The following is a 24418-nucleotide window of genomic DNA, read 5'->3' on the forward strand; positions in this document are numbered from 1 at the left end:
GACCTAAAAACTGAAATGTCCAATCCCAGTCTACTTCAAACATGACCCAAAGAAAAAATAGACACTTTTTTAAATGTACAGTTTTATCAAGTGGTACCCTTCTGTAGGATGTTTGCAAGCTAATATTAATTCAAGTTTTCTGTGAAGTGGACATTACATCAACATTTAGATCACAGACTTCTGAAAAGTCGAAGGGGTAGGGGGAGAGGAAATGATGGACATAAAACCCTGAGATAATTCTGTGGGGTTTCGGCCTTCTTGTAGTAAATATAAAACTACAAGGGTGACATCCTTAATTAAAAAAAGAACTTTATTATAAAAAGTTACTGCCTTTATACTGCTACTCGAGTTACTGTCTATATGTCTGGTTGGCCAAGACACTTAAAAAATGTAGTTGTTTTATAGCTACCAGCAATGCGCTTTACTCTGGCTTCTGCTTGGGGGAAATAGGAACTGCACCCATCAATCCAGCTCATGAGTAGCATTTGCTGAGACCCACACCAAGGAGGAAATGGAAACGTTCGATGGAAGCAGATACGACCACTTTAAAAATAACCTAATAGCAACTTTTAGGATTATATTTGTATCTCCACACACACGCACAGAAATTGAAAGCATACAGTTTTAGACCTATGAAAACACTCATACCTAAATGTGATTTTGTGACCTTTAGTTACATTATCTGGTCTGTGATTGTATGGGTGTTATTAACGCTTTATGGCAATGGGATAAATCAAACTGGCAGTAATTTCAAAAACAGTTCTGTACACAGAACAATTGGTAAATGGTTAAGGTGTGGTATTAAAGCACATTAGGGCTCCTTTCCCGAGCCAAAAAACACCTTTCTTCCTGTGTTCCTACGTTGCTCAATTTGCTAATTCTACTTTCTCCCTAAAAAGGAAGGAGCACCTCATATAGATAAGGAACAGTGTTTTCTGCTCATGACAGTTCCTAGGGTGGATGGTCAAGAGGATCATTCCGGAACTGAAAGACAAAAAGTCTTTATAGTTTGTTTTCCTTTTGGATCCTATGTTCTTTTGAAGAATAAAAAGGTAGAAATACAGAACATAGGTCTCTATATTCGCATTTAAGCAAGGCATCAAAACCTTTATTGAAGACTGTACATGCTGTCAAAAAACAGATCTAGAGCTTCAGAGCACTGTAGGAAATGCTGTAAATATCAAGAGGTCCTTCCCCAACCAACTTAGTTTACAAGGAAATAAACAAGACCAGATAAACTATATAATACAAAGCAACATACAAACCGAAGGTCCACATACGCTTTTAAAAAAGATTCTAAGCTATAACCCAAGACTTTTAGACAATTTTCTTTCATTGGTTAGCACACTGGAACCAGCAGGGAGCAAAGGATCTGTCCATGTCAGTTACATGGCAGTCACCACCAGGTGTCAAGCTAGCAGGTCTAATCACTGTCAAAGCCAAATAACATTTAAAAAATTTTTAGCTGTTGCAATTTAATTTCATCAATTTACATCCTTGAAGGTCATTATGAGCCACTAACGAGGAAAACCTGTAAGATTAAGGTCTCTGAAGGCACCTGACTCAGACCCAAATTTCATCTCAGCCACCTGGTTTCTTTCACCTTGTTTGTGTGCACTAGAACACACCAAGATTTTCTGAGAAAGGACAAGGTCTCAGCTTCTCGAGATTGATTCAGTAGGTCTCAAGTGGGGCTTAGGCACCCACAGTTTCCAGGGGCCCTGAAGGCAATGTAGCCACCAGCCCAGGACCCCACGAGAAACCCTGCTCTGCACTCCACCGCCACCAGCCGTGAAACATCCCCTCAGCCTGCACACATACGAATCTCTTGTTAGGTGGCTCCCTTGAAAACCGGTGTCCCTGAAACAAGCTAAAACGAAGGGTACGGGTAGGAAGTACAAGCCGTTTTCAAAGAAGTGAGAAAGACTGAGCTGGTACAATTGGGACACCAATTAGTATTAAGAGAATTCAACACTCTCGGCAGGGGCGGGGGGGGGGTGAATTATTGCATCATTTATTCAAATGCTTAGTCTATCTCTAAAGGTACAATTCCAGCTCATAAGCCTAGGTTTAGTACTGAAGGATCAAAGCTTGCTCATTAGATCAAACTGGGCCATGACACTATTTGCTTGTCAAAAAAGTCCATAAAAGGACTGACACAACAAAGTTACACCCAAAAGGAAGAACGGATCAATCTTTTAATCATAAGATGTGGGTGAGGGTTATGTTAAAGCACTGCTCAGACTTGTTTCCAATTCCAGATTATTCCTTTCCACCAAATACTAACATGTACTTTATCCTAACATTTTTGGTCCACACACCTGTTTTAATGTCAATGCCAATTGTAAGGATTGCAGGAATGTTAAGGAATATTACTAATCATGACAATAACCACAGCTACAGAGCTAAGGTTCGTTTCCCAGGCAATGACACAGCATACCTAGAAGTGAAACTATTCAAGGGCTCCATATTTAACAGCTCAGAAGTGTCCAAAAATACTGAAGCTTTCATAGCACCAAGCCTAAGAGTAGAGCTGGCTCTTTGATAACGTAAAAAAAAAGCTTTTTAAGTTGACTGGCTCTTCATGTGGTCATATTTTTAGCCCCAGGTGGAAACAAGTAAGGGAAGTTAGGGACAGGTGAGAAGGCGTAAAAGCTCTCCACCACGTTCTTTTAATCTGTTCATTTATTCAAAACCAAACCTTGCCTGCCTCAGAAAGATAAACACCTGGCCATTACCCCAGGCTTCTCTACTCTCACCCACCCCAGAATCCAACCTCCCTTCTCCATAATTCCTTCTTTGGGAAAGGAGAGTCATCGAGAAATATTAGCTTTCAGGAAGAGACATCATTCAAGTATTGATAGAAGTGAAAAAATTTCTAAGAGAACTCAAGGTTTTCAAAAGGATCAAAAGGCAGCAACAGAACTGCTAGAAAACCACCTCTCTAGAAAAACCAATTATCAAATTGTTAACTTGGACCTCTCTCCTAGATGACATCACAGGAGCTGGGCCCCTAACAAGTCTTTTTTTATTCTAATAGAACACGTTTTTTTCCTTCAATAAACCTCAACGGTGAAGTAAAATTAAAGGGAAAACAGAATGGCTAATTCTAGTAACAGCTTGAATACCTATTTTAATATGTCGTCCTCAGCTGTTCCAGTTCTTTCCACCTCTACCACCAGATCAAAAACTCCTCTGCAATGGGTCCAAGGAAAAGCACTTCAAATCTCTAAGCGGCTCTACAAGTAGATTTGGTTCTAGGTCACCAGAATCCAGGACCTTTATAGTCATCTGGAGAAGGCTGAAAAGTATTTAAAGTATTCACGGTAGGAAATGGTCCTAGAGCTTCCAGAATTACCTTGAAGCTTATCTAAACTACTGGGTTATTTCGGAGCATGATTCAGTCTCCTAGAGGTCTTGTCCATGACACAAACGTAGACCGAATATTCCCAAAGTTAACACAGCACCATGCATCATGCATCATTCTTTATCTGTTCAAGGACTTTTTTTTTTTTACATTCTAACGTCAACATAAGGAAATTAAGTTTTGTTGAACCCTTCTAGAGAATGATTTGGTGAAATAATTTCTACGTTCACATTCTTTAACCTAGTAATTCTTCTAGAATTAGAAAATAAAACCAGAGGTTTACACACAAATATTTACTAGAGTTTCTTAAATAGCTAGAGTTGTAATCAACCTAAAACTTCCCAGAATACGGGAATGATTAAATAACCAATGTCCTGCCATATGGACTATAATGACATAGGAAAATGCTTAAAATTGTTACATGAAAAAGTTGCATTTAAAATTGCATGAGATATAATTCCAATTCCATTAATACACACTCTTATGGGGAAAAAAAAAGACAGGAACTATTTTTAATTTTACATATCCAGATTGTGGGATTTGGAGCAATTTTTCCCCCCCATTTTCCTGTATTTTCCCAGTTGTCTAGGCTTATTTTTATGATGAGAAAAGCTTTTTTACATTACTATGGATAATACTTTCCACACCAAGCAGAAAATATAGATAAGTTCCTTTTCAAATAATGTATGTGGTTAAAATCTAAAAAAACTAATAGTGTAAACAGACTAATAGGCTAGGTTTTTTTAATGCATATTTTCAAATGTCAGAATACATTAAGCACATTATTCACTGGTTTTGTAATTCACATATATAAATTAACCAATTTCAAAAAGCTCCTTGGTTTTGTGCATTGATGTCACCTGCTAGAGACTTAATTCCAAGGAAAATATACAAATCACTATATCACAAGCACAAATCCTTTTGACACAAATTCAATTTCTGTGGCAATAACATATTGACTTAGCTTTATTTTTCTATTTTATGACACTTATTAATGGCAGAGATAAAAGAAATCTATCATTTTTCTTTATTGTAAATGTAAACGATCTCATGCTATGTTGAGAATGTTAAGGTAAATACCACTCACCTGAGAACTTTTTCATGCAAAGGAGGACACGGTACCAAAATAAAATAGGACTTAGGATTTTAAGCAAAAACCTAATCTCCTAATCTTGCTACTGCACAATCAGGTTGCCAACATGGGCAAAACAGTACATCAAGAACAAAGAGGACTCAGTCCCTGCCCTTAGGAGCCAAAAGCCTCAAGAGCAGCAAGACAATAACCACAATGAGAATCCGTGAAACCAGCACACATCAGAGGTGTTCAATGGTGACCAGAAGGCAAAGCAAGCTCTCCTCGCTAATTACATCTGCTTAAATACATGCTATTAACAGGCAAACATTATAGCCATGATCGAACACAAAAGTCAAACTAATCTTCAGCCATGATTCGGATAAAACTTGTAACAGAAAATTTCCTCTTCTGACAGCATAACAGAATCAGAAGGCAGGCACACAGCAAATGTTTATTAAACATTACTAGGTTCTTGACAAGGAGTATACTGGTAAATAAAACAAGGACTCTGTCCTAAAGGAACCTTCCTTCTCTTGGGGAAGTGACGGTAAACACCATAAAGTTGTTACAGAGGATGTTGGAAGGTGACTCTTGTTCTGCTGAAATGAAAAGCAGCGGCAAGGGGAGGGGAGGCTAGAAGGCCAGGCAGGAGCCTCTGCCCCTTGCAATTTGGAGCTGGGGCCAGCAGAGGCCTGAGAGGCGTTGGAGCAGGGCTGAAAGCGGACTAAGGGGGAAGCTGTGTGGACGTGGAGGAAAGAAGCTCGGAGGAAAAACAGCCCCTGGAAAGGAGCGGGTCTAGGGCGCCCAAGGACAAGGGAACCCGTGCAGCTACAGCCAACACACCAAAGTCAGAAGAAAGGGAGAGGGCCGCAGCAGGTGGGCGCCAGGCCGTGTTAAGGCCAGGGGCTTTTTTTACTCCTCTAACGGAACAGTCACAAATACAAAAAGTACTAAAACACGCTATGAATAATCAACTCAACCAGTAAAACAAGAGTTGAATCCGCACAGGATACCAGACGCCCCGGAGGGCACAAAAGCAATGGGGCGGTTCTCAACCATTTCCTTCAGGGCTCTTTAAAGGGCTTGTTGGCCCACACTGCCGGGTGTTATTTACTAAGTATTAGAAATACTCTCAAAACACTGTAAAGCCCACAAAGGCAGTTTTTGGACCAACTCAGCTAGTTCTATTACATTTTTTTTTTTAATATAGAATTAGGGGATGCAGGGGGTAGTCGAAGGAATAGCCAAGCATGTTTGGAGAAAGGAAAGTTAGAAAGAATTTAATTCCAGCAGTTTAATTACAACCTAATCCCTCAGATCCTACCAGAGTCTGAGCCCCAGCCCTAGGGGGTCCTCCCACAGGGGGTCTACGAACGGCCGAGTTCCCGCAGATATCTGAGGCCCGCCACAGGGTCTGTCTCAGGCAGCATCCCCTCTTTGCCCTTTCCCCTCCGACATTTTTGTAAGCAATTCCCCTGTTAAACTGACCGACCAATGTTTCAATTTCTCGTCTGGGCTCCGGCTGAGACGCTGTCCTGGTGCCTTCCTTCTCCATACCCGCGCTCCGGCTGTTTCTGTTACCCTGTACGTTCACCTACTCACCTTCAAACACCGCCTGCTTCAGGAAGGTTCTCTAACTTTCCCACAAGCACGCCTCTCCTATGACTCTTATATACTGCCCTGCATTACCCAGCAGGAGGCTAACAGCCTGGGTTCCAGAAGCCAACTCACCTAGATTGGAATCCAGCTCAGATACGGATCAGCTGTGTGACCCCGGGCACTTAAACTCTCTGAGCTTCAGTTTCTCCCGGTAGCAGGAGAGTAGGAAGCGTCTGTCCTCATAGGCTTGTCTGGAGCCTTAGTTGAAAAAGCCACATCAAGTCCCCTTCCTTCTAATATCCCCACCAGTATCACGTCGGTTCAGGTGACCATCATTCTCCTCAAGGCCACATCCAACAGTCTCCTCCCCCTGGGCACTGAAATCATCCTCTAATCCACTTAAATCCATTTGTTATTGATGTAAATGTGTGCAGGTCCTTTCCCCAAAGTGGGTGTGGGCTCCTGAGAGCAGGATTTTTGTCATGGTCATTTTGCCAGCAGCTCTAGTTGCTGGGCTTCAGTTATACTGGACCATTCTCTTCACAGCTGCTGAGGCCTCTCACGTGTTGCCATTTTTCTTTGGGCCTGAGAACTCAAGCAGTGGCAGTTTCCCAAGGCCTTGCCCAGAGCCTGGACCTCAGGACAGGGACAGCTAGATGGATGAACGAGATGGGAGGTAAGCAGACATACTGAGTGGGTATTGCACGTATAAACCTGGGGTAAGTGTGGGTCACTCTTCAACATCATCAAGAAATGATGAGCCCACCTCTCTCATCCAAAGCTCTTTGTTTACAATTCCCTTGGTGATCACTGCTTGCAGTTTGTGTTTGTTTTTTGTTGTTGTTTTGTTTTTAATGTGCCAGGGACCTTGTTTCCCTCATCTTTGAATGTCTAGACCTAGTACGGGGAACATTTTAGGTCAGTGGTTTTCAACCTGACCACACATGAGAATCAGCTGAAGAGTTTTTGTTTTCTTTTCTTAACACTCCAAATCAACTGAATCAGAATCCCCAAAGGTAGAGCCTGTCACACATACTTGTGAAGCTCCCGCAGGTGACTCTAATGAACAACCTGGGTTAAAAACCACTAACTTGGACAAACTCTTCTGAACTCAGTCTTCCATTGCCAACACTATCAATAAGGAATCTCCGAAGACCCACATGTGTCGATATGGTAGATACCTGTTGGCTTCTCGACCTCACGCACAGAACTCTTCTCTATGTCACTGGGGTGGACCCAGAAGGCTTCGTTGTTCTCTGTGAGCCAGGCCTAACCAGACCACAGATGTGAGCAGAGCTCAACCCCTACACCCAAGCAGAGCCAATCAAATCCTCACTCTACCAAAAATCTGGATTTGGAATTCAGAGATGAGAATAAGAATCTGTTCTCGCATGGGTCAAGAGCATGTATGTCTGGAACTGTGAGGCTCTGAGCTTGGCTGTGTGAAGATCAAAGAAACAGAAGCTGTGCTTTGCAGAGATACAAATGCCTAGTGAGAAGCAAAACAAGGCTGGCTGTATGACCCTCCAAAAGAGAGAATGACAGAAGCTGCCAGATCTCAGTTCTTGGTTCCAAATCCTTGGGAGGACCAGCTACATTTACTGTGCTTGACCCAGGAATATACCCCTCTGTATCTTTACAACTGCCCTTTCCAATTTCAAACTAGATATTGTATGGGAGTCTGTTTCTTTAAGCCAAAATAGACTCTGAGACAAAACCCAAGACTCCCCCAGTACCCAGATGAAATAACCTGCCTCATCATGATCACCACCACTTCCTGAGCACCCTTCATAATCACCAATACACCCAACAATCCTATTAATTAGCCATTATCCCTGTCTTAGACATCGGAAAATGAAGTGTCACAGAAGGGATTTGCCACAGTGAAAAGTGGCCAGGCTGGAAATGGGCCCTTGGTCACTGTGACTCCAAAACCCAGACTCATTCCCCTTCCCTTCCCTCAGTCCCTGCTAAAACAATGGGACAGCTGCTGTTATCAAATCTAGGGAGGCCTCACAATGGAAACAAGGCAATTTCTGAGGCAAAGAAATTTCAAAATGAAATCTTAACAAGAAAAATGGGCATAATTACAACCGGATGATTATTAAGTGTTATAACACTGACCACAAAGTTACATCTTAAAAATTCAGGTGAGTGACTATAAGAAGCTGGGGGGTGGGGGGGATTGTGATTTCTATAAACTAACAAGAATATGTTTTTTTAAAAAGATTTTATTTATTTGAGAGAGAGAGAGCATGAGCAGAGGAAGGGGAAGAGGGAGAGAGGGAGAAGCAGACTCCCCTCTGAGCAGGGAGCCCGATGTGGGGCTCCATCCCAGGACCCCAGGATCATGACCTGAGCTGAAGGCAGATGCTTAACCCACTGAGCCACCCAGGTGCCCCAAGAATATGTTTTGCCAGGGAGTTTCCCCATCTATGTCTTAAAGTTGCTCTCTCACGTGTATAATAGAGATGGAGGGAATAGGTTTTTTTTTTATTTCTAATTCGTAGAATTTAAACTGCAGTATATACCACAAGCCTTAGAAAACCATGCCCCCCCAATTCAGACTAAAATATAAGCCACAAAAATATCCACATTCAAGAAAATGCACGTGCATGCACACACACACACCCACACACATCCAAATCAAAAATTACAGGGCAATAGCAATCAAAGACAATTAAGTATTTTTAATTATTGATGACGTTTGAACTCTATAATAACTAAATCACCAAAAAGTTTTCTTGCATCATTTGATTACTACTTTTTGTTACTAGTGTCTACATTGGTTTGTCACTGCAAATGAGCCCAAAGGATGATTGCATACTACAAAGTTAACAGGTGAAAAACAGAGAAAAAGAGCACAATCCCAACTCTTACATTCAGTCCTAGTATTATGCATAAAATGTAGTTCATTTTACATTTCTTCTAGAAATATTAACCAGGCTGGATATAATTAGCATCTAAGCTAAGCCAACAACACACTAGGCCTGGCCCAAAAAGACCTATGAAACACTGCAGCTGCCCTGAGGGAGTTAACACTCCAACAGGCTCTAGAGAAAAAAATAGCCTGGGTCACTTATTTTCTCTTTCTGGTGATTCAAAAAATAATATCCCAAAAGTAACTGTCCTGCGAGGGCTACCCATACTGAAATACACAGGTTCCTCATCTTAATGCTTTTCTTTGCACTTGTCATCCAGAGGAATCTGGAAAGATAAAGCCTTGAATGGGATCAGATAGAGAGCAGCCCAATACTGCACCAAATCTGCACCGTGACATATCACGACACAGTGAAATTCCAACATGTAGCATTCTGTGTCACACATTAGGTGTTGAACACACCAAGTTCTGTAGTCAAGCTGCAAGCTCAAGCAACTACAGCCTAAACTGCCCTTGGCAATCTTCCAGCGATGCCAAAATTCAGCTCTAACAACAATAACCCAAGTATATTTGCAAAGTACTTTTTTTTTTTTTTAAGATTTTATTTATTTATTTGACAGAGAGAGACACAGCGAGAGAGGAAACAAGCAGGGGGAGCAGGAGAGGGAGAAGCAGGCTTCCCGCGGAGCAGGAAGCCCGACATGGGGCTCGATCCCAGGACCCTAGGATCGCGACCCGAGCCGAAGGCAGACGCTTAACGACTGAGCCACCCAGGCACCCCTGCAAAGTACTTCTAAAAGTCCATAGTTTCATGTTGATAATCGCACCGTTCAAGGACACCAATAAAACAGGTCAACAAGGATTATGGGGAAGTCTTCAACTGACAGCCGCAGTCATGAGAAGGCACCCAATAATCCTAATAGCCTAGTGCAAATTATTCAGGACTGCAGACCTTGCAATGGTCTGAAGATAATCCTCCCCTATTTCTTTTCAAGATCTCACTGACCTTTAACACTGTGTAAGTTTAAGGTGCACAAAGTGTTGATTTCATACATTTATATATTGCAATGATTACCACCATCGCGTTAGTTATACCTCTATCATATCACATAATTATCATTTATTTTCTGTAGTGAGAACCTTTGAGATCTGGTCTCTTGGCGATTTTGGAGTAGATGATACAGTATTGTTGACTCTAATCACTATGCTGTGCATTAGAGATCTCGAGCTTATGTTTTAGTTGGAAGTTTGTAACCTTTAACATCTCCCCAGTTCCCCCATCCCTCCCACCTCCCTGGTCCCTGTTAACCACCATTCTTCTCTGTTTGTACAAGTTTGGCTTTTTTAGATTCCACATGATAAGTGATATCATACAATATCTGTCTTTCTCTGTCTGGCTTATCTCACTAAGCACAATGTACTCCAGGTCCATCCGTGTTCTCGCAAAGGGCAGGATTTCCTTCTTTCTCATGGCTGAAAAATATTCCATTGTGTGTGTATAGATACTACATCTTTTTTTTGTCCATTTGTCTGTTGACAGACATTTAGATTGTTTCCATATCTAGGCTATTGTAAATAATGCTGCAATAGACATGGGAGTGCCATGTCTCTTTGAGATCTTGATTTCATCTCCTTTGGATATATATCCTGTGGGACTGCTGAATTATATGGTAGTCTTATTTACAATTTTTTGAGGAACCGCCACACTGTTTTCCACAGTGGCTGCACCAATTCACATTCCCACCAACCGTGCACGAGGGTTCCCTTTACATCGTCACCATCACTTGTTATCTCTTGTCTTCTTGAGGACAGCCCTTTTAACAGGTGTGACTGGTTCTGTCATTGCTGATGTTGTTTGGCTCATAAAACTATCATCGATGGTGGCATCAGAGGCTATGAAAGTGCATCATCTTGGCCAGAATAAGACGTGCATGTTCTCCAGCAGAAATGAATCATGGCATCACCAGTAGGCAGCCTGACTCACAGGAGAAGACGCTGAGGGCCACAGGCAGTCCCTTTAAAAATGAATGTAGGTCAAAGTTTGTCATTGGCCATTAGCTACATAGGGCTATTTAAATTAATTCAAATTAAGCCAAATTAAAAATTCAGCAATTTGGGAACATTCCCCTCAGGGAGCTAGTGACTATCAAACTAGACACAGCAGGACAGAATATCTCAACACAGAAAGTCCTCCTGGAAAACGCTGCTCTAGGTAGTAGTAAGAGCTACAGAAATGGACAAGCTCAGGCTGAAAGGAGGTATCAACTGGAAGAAGATGGTCGGAGACAGTACTTGGGAACACCAAGCTAAAAGGGTGAGAGGGGAGATGAGCAAAGATCAGAAGAGAAGAACACGTCATGGCAAAGGTTTCAAGAAGTGAGAGATCAGTGCTAATCCTGTGAAGTTAAGGAAGATGAAGTTTTGCAAAACAGCCACCAGGTTGGCAATTGTTGATCTGCCAAAGCAATTTCAGTGGAAAGAACAGAAGCAAAGGCAAGGTTGAGGAACTAATGGAAGGTGGCTGAATCCCTCCTCGACGAGAACATTTTACCCTTTGCCAGTGCCATCCTAAGAGCAGCAACAAGCTAAGAGCTGTTTAATACTTACGAGTCAACCCCATTCTAACACACTGAATCATCATATCCAATGGATACTACTGTTCCCATCTCACAGATGAAGAAACGCACAAACAAAAAACAGTCATTTTCCAAGGTCACACAGCTATCAAATACAGGGCCAGTATTTAAATCCAGGTTAATTTCAGAGCCTGAGTCCTTCAAGATGACACAAAATGGACTCCTTGGTAACACTTCCCACTTGTTGGTTCACACCTCTCTTCATACCAGACTGAATGGGAGCCCCTTGAAGACAAGGACCAAATTGTGTCTACCTGTGCTATACTCGGTATAAAGAGCATGCAAATATTTACTGAATGAATGAAAAGAACTGACTATAAGGGAAGGAAGCAGAGCATAGTATTCAGAGGGGGAGAAGGGTCAAGAGAAAGTAGGAGAGGGAGGCTGTTTGGTTTCGCTTCTGCTTTTTCTTTTATAATGGGAGGCACTGGAGCATTCTTGAAGAATGCAACCTATAAAGAGTGAAACATACCTAATGGAATGGGACTGGGTCAAGAACAGAAGTAAAGGGATTAACCTTGAACAGGAAAACAGACATTTCTTCTGTGGATATTGGAGGGGAAAGGAGGAAGAGTTGCAAATAGAGTAGATTACAGGTGCAGACAGCAGGAAATTGAGCAAGTTCAAGCAAAACGGCCTTTATTTTCTCTCTGAAGAAGGTGTCAAGGGGAGCGCGAAGAATCAGAATAACCATCTCTAAGATCTTTTAAGCAAAAGCGGTGGAATGTTCCCGTGTGGGGACAATATCTGGTATTTCACACATACACACAGAATACCATTAAAGGACACAAAAGAAACTAATAGAAGTCACCGCGGCCGCTGAATGGGAGGTCTGGGGCGCAGGGAAGTCTCGGAAAGCTCGCTCTGTACTCTTACACTGCTGGCCTTTTTAAGAGGTGCATACATTACTTTTTCAATTTAAAAAACTATTTACGACAAAAAGGAATCAGGCCCATAGGGAAGGTAAAGAAAGTGATGATAACGGTTTAGCATAAACGTTAAGAGAAATGAAAAAGAAGGTAACCAGAGAGCTAGTTCAAAGCCAGGGCTCTGGAGTTAGACCCAGCTGTGCTGGTTTCCTCGCCCCCTATCCCCAGCTGCTGCAGCTCAGGAAAGGCCCCAAACCCCTCTCCCCGCCTCGGTTCCATCACGTCCAACACAAGGGTGGTGAGAGTGCCTACTTCAAAGCAGTGAATTAGGATTAAGTGATTAAAATAGCGCCCAGCCCACTGGGAAAGCTGAATAATTGTGATGATGATTATTTAGCAGCTTTGAGGACCCAGCTAGTCAGGGGGCCCATAGATCCCCGAATATAAGGGAATCAGTTCACATAGCTGAGAGGGTTTCCACCACGAGGCAGCTGTTCAAGACCCAGAGGGCCTGTTGGGTTGCTCCAGGCTTGGAGATCTGAGGCAAATGGACAAGAAAACCAGAGATTCTATTTATTTACAGTCTACCTTGTGTCAGGCTTGAGGAGGTGAGGAATGGGTGGCATTCTAGTTCAAAAGTGCCAGGGTTACTTTAGTGGAGTGTGGGTATAGTGTGGAGCAAAAGTTGGCAGGAAACTGACAGGGAAAGAGAGGTAAGGTCAAGGGGCTGGAGATCTAGATAAAACAGAGAGGAGGGGAGTATGTCCAGGAACCAAACCTCTTGGTGTGTTCCCCACTTGAATTAAGGTCGGGTTCCTGGACACAATGCAGATTGTCTAGCAGGAACGCAAGGAGAAAGGAAGGTGGGAAGCTGAAAAGAATGGTCAAAATGCTGCCAATAACTGAGATCCTGTCACATCTCCTTCAAAATGACCAGCCCTAGAGAATTCAACACTACAGATGAGATTCCCCCCTACTCTGGTATCTGAGAATCAAAAGAGTAAAACTCATAATAGCTGTCACATATTAACTGCTAGGCATTGTGCCCAAGCTACTGAAACATCCATTACCTCAACTCATCCTCCCAACAAGCTGTAAGTGGACATGCGGTGGTTATCTATTCCATTTTACAGATAGGAAAACTGAGGTACTGAAGTTCATAAATTTGTCCAAGGATACACAGCCATATTTGAATCCACTGAATCCATCCTAAGCCCTCTTCACCTCTCAAGCCACATTGCTGGCCCCTGGAGGAGCCTGAATGGGCAGGCTCAGTTCTCCAATGACCCAGATATGTTTCTGGTGGCCTTTACATGTCCTTCCCCACCATCACTGAAATCTTTTATAAAAGTAAATATTTAGGGTATATCAATAACATTTAAATTTAAATTAATTATGAATAGATTAATGAACCAGGTGGTGTAAGGTTACAAGAGTAATTTTGCATAGATTTTCAATTAGCCAGGCATTCACAGACCTATAGCAGTAAGCTCAAGCCTATGCCAAGCAGTGCAGAGAAAGTGACTTCCAAAAGCTCACAAACACATACATAAAGTGAAAACAGGTTCAAAATACAAAATAACATATCAATAACAGCAAAATAATAACTTCAGAAGAGAGGCTGAATGAAGTTTGAGCATGGTTTTAATTGGAGACCATCACCTTTTATAAAGAAATGAAACTGTCACATTGAATTTCTGATTGCAGATTATGTGCATTCTGGTTTTCATGTTCATTTCTCAGACTGTCAGATTTTTCATTAGGAATGAATTGTAATTGTCCTTATGAATTGCATTCTACCCAAGGATTTGATCAACACAACAGTTTATCACTATAGTATACTCCATAATTAATGTCACCAATTTGTAAATCCTAGTTAAAAACTGAATGTTACAAAGTTTCATTTTCTGATGCCCAAATAACCCACCTCAGGAAAATGCAGCAATTACAGGATAAACTCCCCACATCCTGGGAAGATACTTTATAATAAAATAAGCCAAATAAATGCACTATTATGGATCTTACAATTAGACTAATCCATGTATCTCACTGAGAGTTTCAAGAAATTCTACCTCATAACTCCAAAAGAAGCATGTGCTTTTCTTTTTTAACTTCCAGAATAACCTAGAATTAATGATAATTTCCTTGGAGAGCTGAACAGGTATTTTAGCCATCTTTAACCCATGAAGGTCCCTTATAAAATAAATAAAAAGCCCTGTAAGCCCCTACCTCAAGGAAATGAAGAGCAAAGATTATAAGGAAATACTGATAGGAAAGGAGAACAGACATTTCAATAGGATTTATAGTTTCATTTCTGACACTAGTGAGTACATGGTGTTCTATACTTCTTTGGTATGACAAAATATATATGTATTTTTTTAAATTGCAAAGGAAATGTCTACCCTTAATAGACTATTAAGAAGTAAACTGTTTTTCCAGTTTGGCTATTGTGGACATTGCTGCTATAAACATCGGGGTGCACGTACCCCTTCAGATCCCTACATTTGTATCTTTGGGGTAAATACCCAGTAGTGCAATTGCTGGATTGTATGGTAGCTCTATTTTCAACTTTTTGAGGAACCTCCATACTGTTTGCCAGAGTGGTTGCACCAGCTTGCAGTTCCATCGACAGATGAATGGATAAAGAAGATGTGGTGTATATATATATATATATATATATATATATATACACACACACATACATACACAATGGAATATTATGCAGCCATCAAAAGGAATAAGATTTTGCCATTTGCAACGACATGGATGGAACTGGAGGGTATTATGTTGAGCGAAATAAGTCAATCAGAGAAAAACATGTATCATATGACCTCACTGATATGAGGAATTCTTAACCTCAGGAAACAAACTGAGGGTTGCTGGAGTGGGGCGGGGGGGAGGGATGGGGTGGCTGCGTGATAGACATTGGGGAGGGTATGTGCTATGGTGAGTGCTGTGAATTGTGCAAGACTGTTGAATCACAGATCTGTACCCCTGAAACAAATAATGCAATATCTGTTAAGAAAAAAAAAAAAGAAGAAGAAGATAGAAGGAGGGGAAGAATGAAGGGGGGGAAATCGGAGGGGGAGACAAACCATGAGAGACTATGGACTCTGAGAAACAAACTGAGGGTTCTAGAGGGGAGGGGGGTGGGGGAATGGGTTAGCCTGGTGATGGGTATTGGGGAGGGCACGTTCTTTAATACCCTGGGTGTTATGCACAAACAATGCACAACCTTTGCCAGGTTCCAGTACTCGACTAACTTCTCAAGTCATCCCTTGGATTCCTCAAACCGAGTCTGCCAATCCCCTCACGGACTCTGCAGGTCCGTAAGTCTTTTTAAATTTTGTATTTTTCCAAGATTATCTTAAACATTTGAAGTAAAATAAGCATCATCTGGACAATCTGAATGACCACTCTAAACCATGGTCCTTCTGTCAGAAGTGTGGCTTCTGGTGGCCACACTTGCATGCCTGTGTGTGTGTGTGTGTGTGTGTGTGTGTGTGTGCGCGCGTACACATCAAACAGGGCACTCGAAGAAGGTCAAACAACATCAATCACGATACACAGGTTTTCACAATCTCCTCTACTTAGGAAGAATTCCATTCCAAACAGTTGTCCCTAATTCCAAAATGACACTATTCAAGGAACCATGTACTCAAAGCTATGGCAAGGTAAATTTCAAGAAAAAAAAATGAATATAGATGCTGGTGATCTTGGCTCTGATTCTTTCTGCTCCTTTTCAACAACTTCATACAACTGAGTAGAAAGTATCTACATATGGCTAAATTATTATTTTATCATAACCAGGTTTATAAGAGTTCACTACTTCACCCAGAGCCTCAAGTTAAGATCTTGTGAAAAAGACAGTAATGGTAGATGTCAGGTCTCTACCAATAGTGTGGGGCTGAGTCTTTGGCTTTGTCACTGGCCTTTGCTTCCTCAGCCTCTGAGATTCCATTTCCATCCAAGAGTCAAGCTGACAGAAAGGAAAACAGCAAACCATACACATATCTCCCCACTATTAAATCCAACAACGATGGCTTAATTTGGCAAAACATCATCATCAATCACATTAAATTAATGTTGTTCATTTGAATTTTATTGGTTTTATAGTTTTGTTTTGGGTTTTATGTGAAAATCTGTTTGAGTTTTATAGTTGTAAAAGAGCCATAAGCATAAGGAGTTACAGTTTTAGTTTATATCTATACATATATAAGTAACATTATTTTTACCATCATTCAAGTCCGCATTGGAGCATCACAAGAATTTTTTCCCTAAGTTTGAGGTTGTTGCCTTCGTAGGTTTCTCTTCTAAGTTTCATCTGTACGCAAGTGTCATAGTTTCATGATCCCCATTTTATGTAGGAAAACATAACCCCTAGAAAGCTTGAGAACCTTGCTCTGACCATGCAGCCATCACAACCAGAAGCCTGCATCAACCCAAATGTTACCCGGCACCCCAGGGGGAGAACTGAGCACAGCAGGACTCTGCCCTGCCACACACCATGAGGAAAAAGCCTGACCCTGTGAAGAGTTTCCAGCATAGGGAAGTAATTCAACTACCAATGTAATATCCCCAATGCCCTAAAATCTGGAAAACATTGTACTACTACTACTAATGATGATGACAGCAACGACAATCCTATGAACGGCAAACATTTACATCGTGGTTACAACGAGCCAGGTGCTATTCCAGGCCCATCATACAGTAACTTCTAATCTTCCCAACCATCCCATTTTACACATGAGGAAACAGAGGCACCGAGAGAAGGAAGTTGCCCAAGCGAATGCGTAACACGGGTAGGATTCGAGCCCTGTGGTCCACATCACTGCCCATACATGCTCCTCACAGCGCCTCTTCTATATAAACTGTAAGAAAGGATGGCAGTGGGTCTTTTTGAAGAATATAGTCTATGGCAAGCATTTCCAAACAGTTTTCATTAATTAGCTAGTAACTGAAACATTCCAGCACCAAAACTTAACTTACTGAAACTCTTAAATCCTCCCCTAAGTTAATAATGATTATTTGATTTGCTATTTGAGAAAATTACTCCCAACGGTAAGGTATTTCAATGCCACCCTACTGCTATGGAAAGAAAAGTTACCTTTGCAGACCCTGTTCAAAGAAAGCTCATGCTTTGATCCTTAATATCCCATGAAGTAAAAGGTTATGCTTCATCTATATTTTATAGATCTAAAAGTCAAATTAGTTTCTGGGAGAAACAAGCAGAGTGTGATGGTAAGCATATTCTGTAGCATTCATTTCATTCCTGGTTTGGAGGATACTATGTGCTGAGTTAAAGACAATTACATTAGTATAATACGTAGCAGTTTTTTCTTGTATTATTCTGCAAGCATAAACAAGTTATACACATGTTAATTTACATTCCATATAAAAAGCCAATTTTAAATCCAATTTATAAGGCAATAAATATATAAAGATTCTAGGACACAGCAATAAAGTTATGCCATAAAGTAGAGTTAATTCACGACAACAATAATAAAAGCATGACAAATTTTAGAATTCTACCAAATGCACAAAGGTGTTTCAGGTAACATCTGTTCAGAAGCAATTGCTACAAGACAGACTAGATGAGATGCAAGGTTTCAGTGTAATAAATGTATGTCAGTTTGCTTGCTTCATAATTAAAGACGTGAGTCTTTGAGAAAAGCAATTAAGCCTTGCTCTAAATCTGAGACAATTATCCCTACTCCCACCCCTTTTTACCCCCCACCAAACACACACAAAAAAGATCCAGAGTAATCCAGAAGTAATAAATGCCATATATCATCTGTTTTCAGCAGCTAAACATACTCCCAAAAGCCACTTGATATATTTTGTTTCTTTTGATAAATCATGTATTAACAAACAAACAAAAAAAAACTTCTCGTTAGGAAGGATAAACGTGGGAAAAATATCTGGGGCAATTCAGTCAATTTACTTAGAAGACTAGCCTGAGTAAAATAAATGATCTTACTTTATCTAAGTTTCAATGTTGGATGGATTAGGTAGATTTTGACATGAATGACACTCAAGTCCCTAAAGCCTTCAAATAAGAACACTGTCTACAATTCTTGACAATTTAACTCTAGGACAACTGGAAGCATCACTTTAGCTGAGGACTCAATGAATAAACTCAAAAAGAGCACATAGAAATCACCTCCACCTTTTCTCAGCTTTCTAGCAACTACAAAAATGATGCAGCAGAACACGATGAAATCAACTTCTAGTTGCTATTCCAGAGGACCAAACTGTTATCTTATATCCACCCCCCAATCAAACAGTCCAAAATAAAATGATACCACAAGGAAGAGATTTAGATGAATCTGATGGTTCGCCTAAAACACGCATATATAAACTGTTAAACAACACCTTTCAGTGTGGTCACCCTCAGAACCATACCTGCTGTGTTCATTTCCTATGGCTGCTGAAACAAATTACCGAATTTGATGGCTTAGAACAAAAATGTATTCTCTCAGTTCTGGAGGCCTGAAGTCGGAAATGAGTTTCACTGGGCTCAAATCAAGGTGTTAGCAGTAGCACTCTCCCTCTGGAAGCTCTAGAAGACCAGTTCCTTCCCTCTTCCAGTTTCTGATGACTGCCACCATTCTTTGGCTTGGGGCTACATCACCAATCTCTGCCTTAGAGTCACATCACCTTCTCCTTTTCTGTAGTCAAATCTCCCTCAGCCTCCCTCTTACAAGGACACCTAGTGTTCATTGAGGGCTCAGCCTGGTAATACAGGATAATCTCCCCATTTTAAAAGACTTAAAGTCCTTTTTAGCAATAGAGGGTAACACTCACAGGTGTCAGGGATTAAGACATGAATACCTTTGTAGGGGAGGGAGTCATTATTCCGCCTGCCACACCTGCCTCCAAATATACAGGGGGGGCAGGCACTGATCTTCTCATCAAGCCTACTCTGATTTCAACTCCCCCCAAGTTCCCAGTACATCAGACAAGATTCTCCAACCTCATACCTCTTCCCACCTCACAAGCTGCCTATGATCAGGAAATCACTAATTCTATATTCATTAAAGGTGTTAGTATTTTTAATGGCCCTTGAATGAGAAAAGTAGTAAAGATTAAAACTCCCAATAATATGGGAGAGTAATATAGGACAGTGACTAAAAATGTGGGAAATAGCTTGTCTGGGTTCAAATCCCATCCTCACCAACACGCAGCTGTGTGAACTAAGGCAGTTCAGCCTCTGCACTTTGCTTTTCCCATCCAGCAAACAAGACTAATAATACCACACACCTCCTTGGGTTGTTGTAAAGGTTAAAGGAGAGGGAGGGGGAGAGGGAGGGAGAGGGAGGGAGGGAGGGAGAGGGAGGGAGGGAGGGAGGGAGGGAGGGAGGGAGAGGGAGGGAGGGAGGGAGGGAGGGAGGGAGAGGGAGGGAGGGAGGGAGGGAGGGAGAGAGAGAGAGAGAGAGAGAGAGAGAGAGTATGTGTGTACAGAACTTGGTTCATTCTTTAAGGTTAACTAGTATTATTAATGATGCCCAAAATGGTAGACACACAGATATTACTGGACAGGGTGAAAAATCACAACCAAAATTGAAGGTACTATAATGATATAATTAAACAATAATTAACAATCCGTTCGATGGAAACCATAAGATTAGATGCAAGATTTTTACACTAAATTCCGTGAGAAGTTTTAAAGGATATTCTTAATTAAAAAGAAAAGCTGCTCTGCCAACTAGGATCACCAAATGCACAGGCCTCCTATCAAAAAAACTGGCCCACAGCCTAGAGATGGGAACTTCTCCAGAAGCCACACATCCTGCTCTCAATCTGGACGTGGGGGCCACCACTGCTTGTACTGTGTGTTTCTAAGAGCAGTAAAAGGTAGGAACGAAGTGCCCAGCATCACTAAAAGGCATTTCATGACAAACAGGGCAACTTTGTTTTGTTCTAGAAGGGAAATCGGACTCAGGCTCAGGTACTAAGAGTGTGACCTGGGGCAGGACAAAGTTTAATGATCCTCCTGAACTCTATCTACCTTCGCAAAGCCTTCGTTGTCCCCCCTCCCCAGCCTCCAATGGTTGCATCGTGTCCCCCCGTATCTATCCCCAGCACCTCAATACTCACTGCTTACCGTATTTTCTACTGAAGTCAAGTCGGTTAGGCCACAAACAGCCCAAAAGTCAGTGATTTCCTGTGCAGCCAAATTAGCATACATTTACAATAGACTAATTTCTACTATTTACACAGATCTATGGGGAGAAATTCTGTACTACAAACTTTTATATACAAGCCAAAGTAACTTGAGACTCAGGACTATACAGTAGAAAACAAGGATGTGTCTGCTTTATCAAGGCTCAAAGTTAACCAGGATTTCAGCGGGCACCAGAGCCCATGCCTTCCTAATCTACGACTGGAGCAAGGGGCCAATTTCCCACCCAGTTCTACCCCAGCTTGCAGCTTTGTGGAGGGTGCAAAACACCAAACACCTAAATCATCCCCATTCCTGTGACATCACCAACCTACCTTACTCGTTCCAGTCAAAAGCAGCTGCCCCTGGCAAGTACGTGACCTAATGACTAGATGACCCGAAGAGATGCAGGCTCACAGGGCTCCATTCGAAATCAAGAGAAAGCCAAGAACCGACTTGACATCTGGCAGTAGAGCAAACCCAACTACAGAACAATCATGTGTAGAGGCATTGCTGAGATCTCATGAGGAAGGGACAGTCTCCATCCTCAAAACAAGAGTTACTAGGGTGATACCGAGAGCAGTGTGGAACTAGACTGTCTGGGAAGAGCTGCTTAGAAGGCAGCCTTAAGATCGGCACACCAAGCCTCAGGCCAGGGACAGAGTTAGGGCTAAGCATGGAACCCTGGGCTCGCTAAGAGTCCTACTTCAGTTAGAGGTGGTGCCAAATCAGTGGAATTCCCAGAAAAGCACTCCGGAAAAAAGCATCACCACTAAGGCCTCCTGGAAGATAAGATAAAGCAATGAGCTCACAGAGATCTACAAGCACAGGAGGAGAGAGTAAGCCACCATGAGTGCAAGTCAATGTAGACAACCAAAAATTGCACACACCAGAACTACCAAATAAAGAATAAAAAGAGTCACATAGGAAATGCCTAAAAAAATAAAAGAGTAAGAAACAAAGAACTATCAGGAATGACCAGGCAGATCTGAAGAAGAAACAAATGGAACCTACAGAAATAAAAAATACAGTTGACCCTTGAACAACACAAGGGTTAGGGGCACCAATTGATCCCCATGCAGTCAAAATTCATGTCTAACTTTTGACTCCCCAAAAACTTACTACCAATAGCCTACTGTTGACTGGAAGCCTTACGGATAACATAACCAATTAACATATATTTTGCATGTTATATGTATTATATACTGTTTTCTTATAACAAAGCTAGAGAAAAGAAAATGTTAAGAAAATCATAAGAAAAAATAAATTTACAGTACTGTACTGTAAGAAATCCATGCGTAAGCAGACCTGCGTAGTTCAAACCCATGTTGTTCAAGAGTCAACTGTAATTGCTAAACTTAAATATTCCAAACAAGTTAAATAGCAGATTAAAATCGCTGATAAGAGAATTAGTGAAATGGAAAATATAGCTAAAGAAACTACCATGTAAGCAAGAATCTAAATTAGTTTCAGGGATTATCAATAGTCCAAATTACCTCTAAATTAATTATGAAGCCATGATTCAAATCAGATTCCTATCTAAAAACAAACACTGTGGGGGCTCCTGGGGGGCACAGTCAATTAAGGGACCTTCTGCTCAGGTCATGATCTCAGGGTGGTGAGATCAAGCACCGTGGCAAGCTCTGCAATCAGCACAGAGTCTGGTTGGGACCCTCTCCCTCTCAGTTGGCCTGTCCCCACCCACACGCAAGCTCTCAAATAAGTAAATAAATCTTAAAATAAATAAAAAATAAAAGCAAACACTGTTTTAGATATGTTTATAACTTTAAAGCTTCACAGTATTGCTTTTAGAGTCATTTCATCTTTACAATAACTCTTTTAACGTACTTAAGAAATGAAAAACTGACTAGAATCCTAATCACCTGATACACCCTTCAACGAAACTAAACCTAAATACTAGCTTAGGTTCTGTTTTCATGACCTCTTTGCTGGAAGTCACAGAAATCACATCCCATGCATTCTGGAGCATAGGAGTGAGAAACAAAATGGAATAACATTACTAAGAGAGAGTAGACTCTAAAAGAAAAGTCATTGCCTCGGGATTCTTTTCCTTGGCTAGAATTCTGCATTGCCAGTTTAACTCAATCCTATTTATTCCTCAGCTCTGTTAAAATAACAATAACAACATAGTTGATCTCCTCCTGCAAAACTTCACCTGGCCTATGGCCATCTTGATACTTAATTTAGCAAAATTATCCATATTGTCCCTCATTTTCAGTATTCTGATACATATCATAGCTCTGCTCCCAGTTTTATTCAACCACCATTTTTAACTGTTATACTTAGCAACTCACTCCTCCTCTACAAATCTCTATTCCCTTAATATGTGTATCGTAACTTAAATTCCTAATGAGTGTTTATTTGTTCACAGAAGGCACATGCAGTACTGTATAATTTTACCTATAACTTAAAAAGTTTTCCTTACTCCTAAATAAAATGGACGGATCCAATATGAAATTTTCAATTGTTAGATTCACCCGAGAGCTATCAACCTTCAGTAATTTGTTAACACACACATACGTAAAACAATCAACATTGCATTACATCAATAGGCATTCTTTCACTAGTTGACACCAACAAAAAGATTCACAAGCCGCTGATCATGACATCTCCCTTGGGTGCCAAAGTGAATAAGAGAAGCAACCAGAATAGCGAGTTTCAAATACTTAGACTTCTTTCCAATCTAAGCAAAACATTCCTTAGCAGTGACTACATAGCCCGCCAAATTTTAAAACGAGTTGTTTCTACTTGGAAAATTACATCTACCTTAAAAAGTTCTTCGTGGCTTAAAATACTAAGCAGAAAAAGAAATCTTATCACCTATAAGTTCACTTTGCCATGTCTCATACCCTTAAGACGCTAGAAGGGTGGGGAGAAGTTCGACTTAAAAAATGCAATGTGCACCTAGGTGACGTCAATACAGACACATTTGAACCGCTTTTCACGTCAGCCAGAACAAATGTGGGGCAACACAGTGATCAGTTTGTTTGTCCGAGGATCCAAACAGAATTGGGCCCTGTCGTCGTCTATTAGAAGACTGGCAGCCCTAGAAACCTAGAACAAAATTTACCGCCCCCCCAACCCATCCTCACCCAGACCCCTTGGATCCACCGGTGGCTGTCAGCCAAGCCAAAGTTTAATGAAATTGAAGGATCCCGGGACCTGAGCCGCAACCCTTCCGCAAGGCAGGAGCCGCCCACCACAGCTCCAGGAGAAACTTACAAACTTGGGGCGTTTCTCTCCAGGCTCCTCCGCGGCGCTGGGCGGAGGGTGCTGGGGGCCCTTCCTGCGCAGCATCTTGCTTTCCCCGCAGCTGCGAAGCGAGGCGGAGGCGGGGTAGGGGGCCCCGGCGGCGGAGCCCTGCTTCGGGTGGTGCAGCCGCGGCCGGTGCCGATCCATCTTTCCCCGCAGCTCTGGGGGGCGGAAAGAAGGCGGCCGCAATACGAGCCACAAGACGCGAGTTCGGAAATCCGTGGCGGACTGGCCTTCCTGGTTCCGCCGCCCGCCCCGCCGGCCCAACTTAGCCCAACCGCTGCTGCCAGGGTCACAGCCAACACATCCGAAAACTCCCGCCACTGCGGACCGCTCCGGACCCGCCAATCCCGCGCGGCTTTGTCAATGACACTCCCGGGACCCGCCTTTTCCGGGCAGATCGAAACATGATTGGCTCTGCGACCCGTCCATTTCGCCATTCAACCCTTCTGGCGGTCCCGGCCGCTCACCTTCAGGGCACTGGTGGGATCAGATCGGAAAAGCGTGAGAACCTACTAGAAGTCACTTGTGCGGGTTTATTTGGAATTTGGAGA

At 41.9% G+C, this 24418-nt stretch overlaps 1 protein-coding gene across 1 annotated transcript in view; it reads right to left on the bottom strand.

Moving 5' to 3' along the window:
* The window catches only part of DIAPH3 (diaphanous related formin 3), a 482025-nt gene extending 457917 nt beyond the window's left edge, over positions 1-24108 (bottom strand). Inside the window, exon 1 of the mRNA XM_028105625.2 lies at positions 23835-24108. Within this exon, the coding sequence (XP_027961426.1) occupies positions 23835-24011 (177 nt within the window). The 5' untranslated portion in view covers positions 24012-24108. The remainder of the gene's footprint in view (positions 1-23834) is intronic.
* Positions 24109-24418: the final 310 nt, after the last annotated feature.

The sequence above is a fragment of the Eumetopias jubatus genome, unplaced genomic scaffold (assembly GCF_037043125.1).
Source record: "Eumetopias jubatus isolate StellerSeaLion01/CBP00866 unplaced genomic scaffold, mEumJub1_p1.0 scaffold_3, whole genome shotgun sequence".
Lineage (NCBI taxonomy): Eukaryota > Metazoa > Chordata > Mammalia > Carnivora > Otariidae > Eumetopias > Eumetopias jubatus.